The sequence below is a fragment of the Ciona robusta genome, chromosome 11 (genome assembly GCF_009617815.1).
Source record: "Ciona robusta chromosome 11, ASM961781v2".
NCBI lineage: Eukaryota > Metazoa > Chordata > Ascidiacea > Phlebobranchia > Cionidae > Ciona > Ciona robusta.
This window is the reverse complement of record NC_143245.1, coordinates 1,638,320-1,650,965: the sequence shown is the minus strand read 5'-3', so window position 1 is coordinate 1,650,965 and position 12,646 is coordinate 1,638,320. Positions and strand designations below refer to the sequence as shown.

Below are 12,646 nucleotides of genomic sequence, written 5' to 3'. Positions count from 1 at the left end.
TTTATTTTCCTTGCAGTTGTAACATGGTCCAATATTAAAATCGGTTTGTCGTCTGATACCCAGATACGATATATAAACATGTTTATATAGCCACGGACTCATTTTCACTTTCATATGATACACTATTATATTATATATTAGCTGAAGTAATTTCTTGTCGATTTGTAAGTATTTAGTTAGCGTCGTGTCTCAGTGGTCTGTGTGCTTGCAGCGTAAAACCGGGAAATACCGGTGTCGCGAAAATTTGGTTCCCATTGGCTACTGCGCATGCGTAGACACGGTACATTTTCATCTTTAAACCTGGTTCCGAACGAATCATATATTCATGTTTTTATATAGTTTATTTTATATAATAGGAAAATGTAGGTTTGTTGTTGATTACGTGGTAACGGTGGTGGCCACTGGTTATACGTCATAATGTATATAATTTAAGTTAAAATACAGCATAAGTTTGTATTAAAAAGATAAATCCTTAAACATAAACTTACGAAGTATGTAGCATCTAACAACTGTTATTTTTAGTCGGAAACAGAGTTCTAGATTCCTCATAAAAAAGGTTATAAGTAGCCCGTGGTAACCAGTTTTCTAGGGGAACCAGATTTCTGCGACACGGGGTTCAAAACTCGATGCTGCCGCCATCGTGCGCTTGTGTCTGGTCATATTTGCTTCAACCCAATGGTCGTAATAATTGATAAAGAACATATTACAAACGCAATGCTACTGAAATGTTGTAATAATACAAGTTTTAATTTAGCTTTGGGTGTGAAAACAACAATGCGACATCATTTGCACTCGGGTGATCCTAACATGTTAGGTAACCTTGTGGAATTCAACACCTCTGCAACCATCTGCAGCTGTTGCAATCTGACGCGTAGTTTATATATAAGCTGTCCTAACAGACTGTATACCAGCAAGCTTTCTAATCGGGTTAGAATAGAATGAGCATCGTAAAACTGGACATAATTGTCAAACATTATGCTAAAATCGTATAACAGGCGTGAAAAAGAAGTCGGTTTTTCTTTTGGGAATTGATTTTCAGAAAGGTAAATTTAAAAATGAAATTCATTTTTGAATTATTACAGGCTCGTTGGTAGAATTGATAGTTCGTTTCATTAAAAAAAGATTCGAATATTTTAGTTCGGGACCAGCGAATTTAATTTGGGACCAAGTGATCCACCCTATCCGGTTAACTAGGGATATAATAGTTGGAACTTTTCAAGGACATCTTCTTACCTGACCACGTCACGTACACGTCTCAAATTTCATTCTTAGTTTTTGCGAAGTAACTCAAACAGGAAAATGGTTTTGAAAATCGGAATCAACGGTTTCGGACGAATTGGACGCTTGGTAACTCGTGCTGCTGCGGGTAGAGACGACGTTGAAGTTGTTTCAATCAACGATCCGTTCATTGACCTTACTTATATGGTTTACATGTTCAAGTATGATTCAACACACGGCGTTTTCAACGGCACTGTTTCTGAAGAAGGCGGCAAATTGATCATCAACGGTAAACCGGTTGCGGTCAACGGTGAACGAGATCCATCAAAAATTCCTTGGGCAAAGGACGGCGCAGAAATCGTCGTAGAATCGACCGGAGTTTTCACAACCATCGAGAAAGCCTCTGCCCATTTGACCGGCGGAGCGAAGCATGTCGTGATTTCCGCACCATCTGCGGATGCCCCAATGTTTGTAATGGGAGTCAATGAAGAGAAGTATTGCAACTCCATGAAAGTTGTAAGCAATGCTTCATGCACCACCAACTGCCTTGCACCAATCGCAAAGGTCGTGGATGACAACTTTGGTATTGTTGAAGGTCTCATGACAACTGTGCACTCGTACACTGCTACCCAGAAGACGGTGGATGGTCCCAGCGGAAAGTCCTGGAGAGACGGAAGAGGAGCAGCACAGAACATCATTCCTGCATCCACAGGAGCGGCTAAAGCTGTCGGCAAAGTTATTCCACAACTGAATGGAAAGTTGACAGGAATGGCATTCCGTGTTCCGACCCCAAATGTATCCGTGGTTGATCTTACAGTTCGTTTGGAGAAGCCAGCATCCTATGATGCGATCAAGACTGCAATGAAAACAGCATCCGAGGGAAAAATGAAGGGAATTCTTGGTTACACAGAAGATAAAGTGGTTTCCACTGACTTCAATGGAGACAAGCGAAGCAGCATTTTTGACGCAGGAGCTGGCATTGCACTCAATGACAACTTTGTGAAGCTGGTGTCTTGGTACGACAATGAATTTGGATACAGCAACCGTGTCATCGATCTTCTGCTTTACATGGCTTCCAAAGAATAAATCTTGAAACATCGTTATATAAAAAAAAGTTCAAAAATAATTTCTTTTAAAATTCACGTTTTGTTGCCAGTTAAACACCACGCAGTACATTAAACACATAACTGTTGCATGCAATCTTACTGTGCTTATACACATATATATTCAACGTGGTTGTAATGCATGTGCTTATTTAGTTCGAGTGTATTTGGAATAAATTGTAAGCTTTGCATTTACGAGTGTTTGGAAATCTTAGTTAAATTTTAACTTAGTATTCTGGAATAGATGTAAGAGAAAAAAATCAACAAAGTAAGTATGAAATTCTATCTTTGCAATGACTGTTAATTTACTATAAACACTGCAACATCACTTCCACAACTGCAACATCACTTCCACAACTGCAACATCACTTCCACAACTGCAACATCACTTCCACAACTGCAACATCACTTCCACAACTGCAACATCACTTCCACGCAGGAAGGTTTCAATTTTTTACTTCCTCCATAACACACAAGCATTTAAACAACACAGAAGATAGTGGTAGGTTTATCAAATGGTGGTTATATGAACATGTATTAACAGAATCTAGTCCCTGTAAAACTGATACACACCACTCAGTACACAAGTTTACATAGAGAGGTAATTCAATCAGTTGACACCAGTTAATACACACAAGACACAACTTCTCTAAAACCCATCATTTGCACAAGTAAAATTATCTAACTTTTAGGTATGGATTTTTAAACTCAAGGTTTAAATAGCAATGTCAGGCAAGTCTAGTTAAGGTTATATTTGACATCAATACTGGATTAGAATAGACTCAAACTATGAAGTTAAACAAAGTATGTTATACTTATTGAGCAATGAAGAACAGACAGTTAAAAAATGATAATAAAATAGAAAGTGGCCAAATGCTCTAAACCAGACTTAACCGTGTGCAGACTTAACATTAAAAGCGGAGACACAGTTAAAAAAATTCCAGAACATTCCTTTTTTACATAGTATTAACAACTTTGGTGGAAAATTGTGATGCCGCCAAATCACGAAAAAAAACATACACCTCAGCCTACCACTAAGATACCACAACTTTTCCCTGAGGCTGCAGAATTAAGGTTTGCATGTCGTAATTTGCCCATTGGATATAATTTGCACAAATAGATCAAGCAGCAAAGCTTTGTTTAGTCAAAACTTTTAAAAAATGTAAAAACGATTTTTTGGTTAAAAATTAATAAAATATAAAGTTTGTTTTGCAATAAAGCAAAACTATAAACATAAGTAACTTCCAGATATTACCAGCTTTTGCAACAATCTTCAAAGTTTTGTATTTTTACAAGTTTTATTAAGACACATTCAAACTTAAAAAAAATAAGGTCTGTCTAAAATAGCAATGTTACTTGTGATGTTTTATGTACAATGATAGAAACACCAGTTTAATGGCACCTTATACTAAACTAGATTAGGAGCTGGAATTTTGAAAGTAAATAAAAAACTTATTTTGTTATGAATTATTTGCAATAATTGTGATATCATACTAAGGTATATATCATTAACAGTGACATCATACATATATATATGACATCATAGACAATAATGTCATATCACTAACATCATACAATAACCAACAGTGATGTCACATATAATTACATCACAAGTACCAACAGGGAAAAATTAACATTGGATGCTGATTCAGCATGACAGTGCAACTTTACTCAAGCAAAATAGACCTAAACAACTTAAACAGTAACATATATTACTGTGTGTAAAACAGGTAGTACTGTGTGATGTGTATTTGTGTAGGTAACAGTTTATTGTGTATGCCATCATAAATAGATTTGTGCTTGTGTTTGTAAGGTAACAATTATTTGTGTATGACATAATAAATAGCAAAGGGATCTTACAAGCTTAAGCAAAATGCACTAAAATAAACACAAGCAAAGTTTACTCCGATTTCATATCTTGTGGCATCGAAAAGCAAAGTTTTTGGGTAAACTTTGTTATTGCACCTGTTTATAAAGTAAAAGTTAATATTTTGCAATACACAAATTCAATCCATGGGCGGCAATCCAGGGGTGGCAGGGGTGCAGAATTACCCCAAATTTTGAAATTTGATAACAGCTCCACCCCAATACCCCACTTGATTAACACCATGCTTGGATTACTGCCTTTACCAGGATTTGAACCCTGGGTTCTACTTACTTTTAATATTATTGAGCCACCGGGGGTGTCTGGGTTCAAAATGAACAAACAGTATATAAACCGGAATCCCAGTCAAGGTAATCCCGGTGCCAGTAAGACACTCGAAAGGTGCGGAAATGAATGAGAATGTGAGAATAAATAGACAAACCAAACAGAAGAAGATTGGAAGAAGTATATTGAGCTGTGGAAAAAAATAAAATTAATATTAAAAGTTTTAAAAACCTAGTATAAAAAAAATAATTAAAATTTACATTTTTTTATATCTTGTTATGTACAGCTGACAATTTTGACAAATCAGTAATGACGCCTAGGTGGTAGCTTGTCATTAAGTGTCCACAATAGTAGTGAAGTATTGAACTCTTTATCTTAGGTAACAATGCAATCACCCTGGTTACTGAGCCACAGCATCAGACTTACATTGACAGAATCAGCAAAATTCAAAACATATTTTGGCAATGAATTCTCACAGCATCAAACTACACAATGTTATTATTACCTAACAGGTTTATTTGTTAACACAATGAAAGACGCACACTATCCCATCTCTCACCTTAATCGGACGTTTCATATCTGGATATTTAAACCTCCAATAAACTTGGCCAGCAATAGCAACACCGTACCAAACCCAGTTGGCGAACCCAACGTAGTTTATCAACGCGTATATATCGCTTGTAACCAACATAAGTAGACTTAAAGCAGCCTGAAAGCAGCAAATGTTAGAACATTTTCTTACTTTTGGAACACTTGAATTGTAGGCATCATGTTTGTGGGTAATTGGGAAATGTTGCTCAGTATAAAATCATGAAATATTATCAACAATGTTGTTAAAAATAACATGAAATTTAACAAGATAAAATATGATTTTATAAATGCCTTGTTTTAAAAAATGTAACAAAAGGTCAATTTAATGTCATACACAGTAGATAATATGAATTATTTCCCAATGTAACTCACAGTAAACAGTAGAGCAGGCACGGGTGTGTAGTTGTTAATATTAATGAATGCAAGTGACTCGGGCATGTGGCCGTGACGAGCTCCCACAAAGAAACACCTGAGGGCAAAATAGTTATTATTAGAACATGTTTCACAGGTTACGTGAGCGTATACATGGACTCTATAATGTAATTATATCTTTCATGCATTAAAGGCTGAGACAAGTGAAAGCAACAAAACACTAAAAAAAGAAATGTGAATGAAAAATGCCACAGATTGCAATTATGGAAAAGTTTTCTTTGATTAACTGATATAGTGAATTTTATTTTTTCAATTGTAATATCCATCCAGTGATGATTGGTCACTTAGCAACCGTTACCTTGACGACACAAGCAATGAACCGTTAACTCCTCCGAAGGTTGACATGGCAACGGAGATAGGGATTACCCACGCCATCACGCCAAGCAAACGATTTCCCAATGTCTGAAACAATTGTTGTTGACTGTTATTATATAACGATGCCTTTATTTGTAAAAGGTTGGGTACATGATATAATTAGGCCATAAAACACACAGACACACACATATAAAAACAGATTATCATAACTTATTTTATTTTGATGTCATTTATTTCACTTCAACAGTTGTTATAATATGCTTGTCTTATTTTATGCACTTTATGTCTGCCTGATTTTACTAGACGTAACTTTGCTGGTGACTGTTTTTGTGAAAAAAAACTGATGGCTTGACAATTTGGACAACCCAGTAGTGTTACAGAAAATGCTGTTTAAGTGTATTGACTATGTGCGCATACCTACTATGGTAGAAACTTTAAGCTTTGAAAAAGAGTTTTTTATAGTTTAAAGGGCAAACACTTAAATACTTTGCTAAAGAAGCAATGCATACTTTTATGATGTCACAGTAAACATTTATGACATCACATAAATCAATTATTTGACATCCAATAAAAGGTTTATGACATCACACTTACCACAGCAACAGCATCTGATGCCAGTAGTTCAGCAGGTGACATGGCGGCAAAGTAAGCAATGTTTGCCATCAAGTAGACAATTGTGACCAAGGGCATGGATATCAAAATAGCCCGTGGAAGATTTCTATGGAAATATGCAAATTAGATGATCGTTTACGATGTCATAATGACAATTACGAACTTGTATGGGTTGATCATTTCTTCAGTGACAAAGTTCAAATAATTCCTGAAAAAAAATCACATTTAAATATAAAAGTCTTGCAAATATTGAACACATAGTAAAGATAACAATTAACATAAAACCACTTTCAAGTTGTTTCACTCACAGCATTCGAAATGTTATAGATGCATGTGGTGACATGTCACTCAAACTTTTAACTAATGTGTGACATTATTAGCACCTCAGGTTTACGTCTGTAAACACCTTGACTTGGCTGTTAGTGTTGGGTGTGTTTACAAACAAGGGAAGAAACAGTATACAGTATTCACTAGAATATTCAATGAGATTTGATAAGTTTGATTTTAACTGCATTTAACACTCAAAACTTTAAAAAAAATTAAAGGTTATGGCGCCTGTCCCAAGCCATATGTTTAGAATCCCTTATAAGCGAACCCATGTCACCCCAACCTACCAGCCAGCGTAAGCGAAGAATCCCTGATAAGCGGCAACAGCGATTCCTTCCGGTTTTGGAGTTTTGTTGCCGACGGGAACAAACGATTTTGACGGATCAAGACTCGGTGCTTCACCTAGTGGACAGAATATAGGATATTTATGTTTGTTCAAAATAATGGAAAATATTAAATTCAACATTCAGATAGTTGTTTACCACTTTGTTGGTTGAATTTAACTTGGTTGCACTAAAGCAGTCAAGTAAGACGAAACCCTGCATTTATTTTCCATAATCCTCCAATTAAGAGATTATCTTGAAAAACCGTGGGCTGGCAAATATTGCTATATAACAACTTTGGGTAAAGCATTGTTGGACATTAAAGGGGTTACTTTGAAAACTGATCAAAGGCCCAAATTGTTAAAATACAAAAAAGGATCATACATATATATATATTTAGGTGTGGTATAAAAATTTTGCCTCTTTATAACTTTTGGTTAACTTTCAATAAAGACCATGTAATTCAAACATGGTTTATTTATCTACTGTTTTATTGTTTGTTATTTTGCTGTTTTGTATTTTAAATGATGGTACATTCTAATGGAAAGAAGAAACAGGAAAACTAGAATTATGTCAAACTATCCCAGTTGCCTAAATTAAATTATATTATAATTAGCATAGACCATTTAGGCTTCAGACTAATGGTCAACCATGATAAATCCTGCTTGGCTTAATCCACATGCAAATAACCTTTGTCTTTATGACAACAATTGATTTATTATTCTAATTTAATTATTCATGCAATGATACTGCAGAGTGCAGACTGTAATGAAAAAACTTTATTTGTAAATTTGTGATATACTAATATATATATATATTATAAAATACAAAGAGCACAGTGAGGTTCTTCTGTTACAACAAGTTGTTGTATTAGTTGGTACTTTACCACTTGAATTATATTCACAAATACACAACAGCTCTGTACATGTACCATGGTACTCACATATCCTTTTTGCATGGTCACTTTTATGCGCGTAAGTACTCGCATATTTACTCGCAAACGCTTATGACGTTATGCGTGTTAACTTTGTTTTTACGAGAAAATATGCGAGTACTTACGCGCATAAAAGTGACCATGCAAAAAGGGTATAAGTAACAACAAAATGCATTAAATGATTGCAGCTTTTGTATTTACTGTTTACAGTGTTCACTGTTCAGATTAACAAAAATTTTCTAGAACAGTTCCTATTAGTTTTAAACTAAACAAAATTTTGAAACTATTATCCATTTGTGTTAAAATTAAACATTTGCTAGTGTTAATGGATAACACTGTAAATTTGATTTAGACAGAACAGTTGAGGATGTGCTAACAAAATGCAACAAATTCACGCTCACATATGCTTACACACCATGTACGGAAATACGGCTGACAAATTTTGAAATGCTAATTTGCAACCCAGCGACAACCAACCATTCAATTGATCAAACATGCCTAACTGTCCAGTATTCATAACATTTCAGTCTTGACAGGAAACAACAATCAACTGAGTTTGTCCTCGACAATTGGCTTGCCAAGATTTGAAATCTAGCGACTTATATCAATGCAACACATATGTAAATCTTCGTTCATTTTTTATTCAAAGTTTAGTAACTAAGTAATTGAACATCAAACTTATAAAAGGCTTTTAGCTGAACTTTTAGTGTAACATGTAGATTAAACAGCATAGAAATGTGTGTACACTTTACTGTTGTATGTTGAATCAGTTTGTAATAAGTACAAATAGAAAAAAATACACTAGTGATGAAAAACAGTAATGCACCTATAATTTATAAACTTAAACATGATATTGTTAAACTTCTAATGTTGTTGTTAACTTGTTATACAAATGTTTGTAACACGAACCTTACCTTTGAATATTTGAATGAATCCAGCAATTATAATTATGACCAATGCCATTAGTTTTGCTGCCGTGAAGAAGTCTTGAACCCTTGTTGCCCATCTTACGCTACGGCAATTCACCCAAGTAAGAATCACTGGGGAATGAAATAATATTTAACTGATAAGTAAGTAGCCTAATGAAGTCAATTAGAAAATAAATTCTTGAAATAGAAAAACTTGAAATAAAAAAGTCTGCTTTGTAAGTGTAAATTATGTTGTTACAGTATTAAATTTGCAATATAGCTTGTTGTGTTATAAGCCCACTGGCTTGGATCATTGCGCTCTATCTGAATTAAATGTGATATCAAGTACAAGGGCAAACCATGATTCAGATTTACTTCAATGTCAAGTTACTAATGCCATATAACTAGTTAGCTATGTACATTAAGCAGTAACATTCAGCGTGAGATTAGCTTATCAAAATATACTGATAAGGATACAGATCCATTGGTTGCTTGCAAAACTGCAACAAGCTCTAGAAGTACTTTAAACAAAATTTGTCTGGATTTGAAAAAGCTAAGAGATTAGGCCGAAGTCTTAGAAGGTAATCTGATATATCGGAAACGGAAACACTCATCCTTTGTGTTAGATTAGACAAGCTTGTTACAGCACAATTAACATGCGGTCATATCTAACACCCAATCTTGTCAAAATATTGCCGTGGATAGTCAGAAATGGTCAAATTTAATTGGCACAAACATCCAATAAAACCATTAAGACCTCACCTATACAGACAGCTGCTAGTAACCTTACTGCAGCATCTGGAGAGTCACATGTCTCAAAAAATGGAAACGTCACATATTTAGCGAATGTAAGAGCTATAATAGCTTGGTTGGTTGGGTAGATGATAAGAACCGCTATCCATAACCTGCGTGGGGTAGAATTATCCAACTTACTTCATGAAATATGCATGAAACAATATGTGTAAAGGTTGAAGCACTAAAAGCAGAGGTACATTATTTAAACCATTATTCCTTCATCCATTTTAAAAATTAAGTTTAAACAATTAAATTTTTAAAATCTTGCATAACTGCTTTTGATTTGGTGCTAAAACATTGCTTGGAAATTGAAGAACAGGAAATTATAATCGGAAACCAGAATGTTTTGTTTTACAGAATATAGTATTAGTAACCCAACACTTGAAGAACAAATGAATGACTTCACATGACGGAGCAGTTTCAGTATTTATAACCAGGGGTCATATTTCATGTAGTCATGTTGATGTAAGCTACATAATGACTTTGCCAGCTTTTGACATACCAAGTGTGTTAGAACGTGGGTGGTACGATTGTCATTTGTGTAACTAAATATTGGAAACAACAGATAGTTTTGATTTGTGAAAATCAACGGTCTAAAGGCAAACATGTGAGAAACAAGATGGACGCCATTTTCTTACTTGCTGATATCACATGGTTCATATGTATTTTTTCACACTTGTTTAAACATGAATTACTTTTGGTAAAAAATTATAAAAAAAAAACATATATATATATATATACCTTAAAAATGCCAACAATGCCCCAAATATTTGTAATATATAAGCGTAGTCGCCGCCAGATTCAAGGATTGTGGTCCCGAGTTCTGCGTAACAGAGAGCACCGATGGTGGAAAACACTCCACATAACGCCCACACTATGAGGGCCATTCCAGTGGAACCTGTTTCTTGTAAAACTCCTTTTGGAGAAACAAAAATTCCAGAACCAATGATGTTTCCTGTGTCATAAATAAGATGTCATAAATAAGACTGTGATGTCATCTTTTACGATAGGCCTAATAGATACTGGGTGTTTGAATGGTGGCAATATCATTGAATTTTAAATAAGGAATAAATATAAATACCACATATACAGTTAAAATTATAAAGGGCTGAAGATGACAATTTTTTATGAATAAACACCCTACACAAAGTTTAGGGTTTTGTTTTGTAAGTAACGTCAAGCTAAGTGAATTTAAAAAGAGATTCTGATAACAAACCAAACAAAGTCAGGTAGTTACTGCAACAACATGAGAGTAGCAACCATGGATGAGCCATTCAAGTTTCCACCAAAAACAAAATCTACATTTCATATTTTCCCAAATTTTTCAACATATCTAGCCTAGATTTGAAAGTTTTTTTTGCGAGGATATTTTTACTCAAACCTAAAAAATTATTTGGGGGCTATTCTAGATGATCTTGTTTGCCCTAAATTATTACAAGGGTATATTTTCCAGTCCATTACCTAATAAACTTACCCACAATAATTCCAACTCCATTTACAACAGTGATCGTTCGTTTTAATTTAAAACTTTCTGTGCTGCTTTCAACGCCCTGCACAAACAAAAACCATTGTACAAAATTTAAACCCAGAGACCCACTATTACAAAACGTGCTGCAATTGCTAAACCAATAAAAAACTGTTGGATTACAATATAAAGACGTATGTATGTGCACTTTCAATTACCAAAGTTTTGAAATCTTTAAAATGTTAAACAATTTGACAACAAAATATAAAACGTTAAATAATTTAGAACACTTTAAAAACCACGCACAAAACACAGACAAAAATCGCTAAGCAAAAAATATAAAATCATATATGTATAATGTATAGTATATATATATATTAATTTTAGCATTACGTTTTAATATTTATATATTTCACCTTTTCGTTGTTACCGTCTCCTTTAGCACCAACCATCTTGTCTTTTTCTACCATTTCCATCTTCCTTCCGTATCTTAATGCTTCCTCGACAACCACGGCAACAAAACCAGACACAAACGACTCAAGCAAGAATCGTGATCCAGCGTTGCATCATTCGCGCATGTGGCACCTCCGGTGTGACGTCACAATCAACAAATAAACCTTTCTTTTTTCGCGACAGCACACGGGCGACATCAAAAATTAAAATTTAATTGTTTAAAATAATCCTGTTTTAATGCGCAAATTTGTAATGGTATATTCCACTTTAACGCTGTGTATATAAATTAAAGACACCCAAAAATTTTGAATGTTTACGATTTGTTTTGATTGAATCGTTGTGAATAACGTTTACTACAAACCAAAATACTTTAACTGCGCAGTAGACCCGAACTGAACTTGAATTAGGTAAAGTTACTTTGTAATGATCAGTTTCATATGATCGACAACTGAATTGTGTCGACATTGAATGAATAAATAAATGAATGAAGGTAACTTACTTTATCCTCGCGTGGCCGGAAAATGACAGTCGTTATCACACGGGTTTAACACCTCGTGCCAGCTTACGAGTTACCATGACTTTTATGTGTCGCTGATAATTCGGACAACCCATTAGTGACCACTGGGTAGGAGCATCTGTTCTGCCCAAAGACACATAGGCCTACAATGGTAGCAGCGTCGAACCTTGAACCCATTACCTCTGGGTTACAGGCAGGAACGCTGGCCACTATGCCACGGCGCCGGACACATTATACCATACAGTAGGGTGGGGGAAGACGTAACACATAATTTCCAAATATTCTGATTGCATTATAAAAAGGCGTCCCATCTTCTCCCTCCTCACTATATAAGATTTAATATATCAAAGTAAAAAAATATATATATATCAAAATAAAAACGAAGCGTTCCGCAAACAAAATAAAATGGTTTAAAACGTTGACAGAATCCAAGTTAAAAATAAAATGAAGCTTAATTTGAAGCTCTTCTAAATGTTAAATGATTATCTATATCTGAGTAAACTT

At 34.7% G+C, this 12,646-nt stretch overlaps 2 protein-coding genes across 2 annotated transcripts; one reads left to right on the top strand and one right to left on the bottom strand.

Moving 5' to 3' along the window:
* The first annotated feature begins 720 nt into the window (after positions 1-720).
* On the top strand, positions 721-2,512 carry LOC149727687 (glyceraldehyde-3-phosphate dehydrogenase-like). Its single transcript, XM_089888619.1, has one exon. The coding sequence runs from the start codon at positions 1,300-1,302 to the stop codon at positions 2,302-2,304; it is 1,005 nt and encodes a 334-aa protein (XP_089744745.1). The 5' UTR covers positions 721-1,299; the 3' UTR covers positions 2,305-2,512.
* A 1,068-nt stretch (positions 2,513-3,580) lies between these two features.
* Positions 3,581-11,794, bottom strand: LOC149727686 (large neutral amino acids transporter small subunit 2-like). Its single transcript, XM_089888612.1, has 13 exons — positions 11,589-11,794; positions 11,182-11,257; positions 10,449-10,662; positions 9,675-9,817; positions 8,919-9,044; positions 7,035-7,149; positions 6,584-6,628; positions 6,403-6,526; positions 5,792-5,895; positions 5,434-5,530; positions 5,030-5,179; positions 4,480-4,660; positions 3,581-4,286 (listed from the first exon to the last, which is right to left on the bottom strand). Exons 1-13 carry the CDS (start codon positions 11,646-11,648, stop codon positions 4,222-4,224), a joined length of 1,500 nt encoding a protein of 499 aa, XP_089744738.1. The 5' UTR covers positions 11,649-11,794; the 3' UTR covers positions 3,581-4,221.
* Between the last annotated feature and the right edge of the window lie 852 nt (positions 11,795-12,646).

What these genes read in the sequence shown, in the direction of transcription:
- LOC149727686 (XM_089888612.1), bottom strand. Translation starts at nt 11,648, where the DNA reads ATGGAAATGGTAGAAAAAGACAAGATGGTTGGTGCTAAAGGAGACGGT. An exon ending in GCATTGTTGGCATTTTTAAG is followed by an intron (nt 9,818 to 10,448) that starts GTATATATATAT and finishes TACCCCACGCAG; the next exon opens with GTTATGGATAGCGGTTCTTA. An exon ending in ATATGAAACGTCCGATTAAG is followed by an intron (nt 4,661 to 5,029) that starts GTGAGAGATGGG and finishes TTTTTTCCACAG; the next exon opens with CTCAATATACTTCTTCCAAT.
- LOC149727687 (XM_089888619.1), top strand. Translation starts at nt 1,300, where the DNA reads ATGGTTTTGAAAATCGGAATCAACGGTTTCGGACGAATTGGACGCTTG.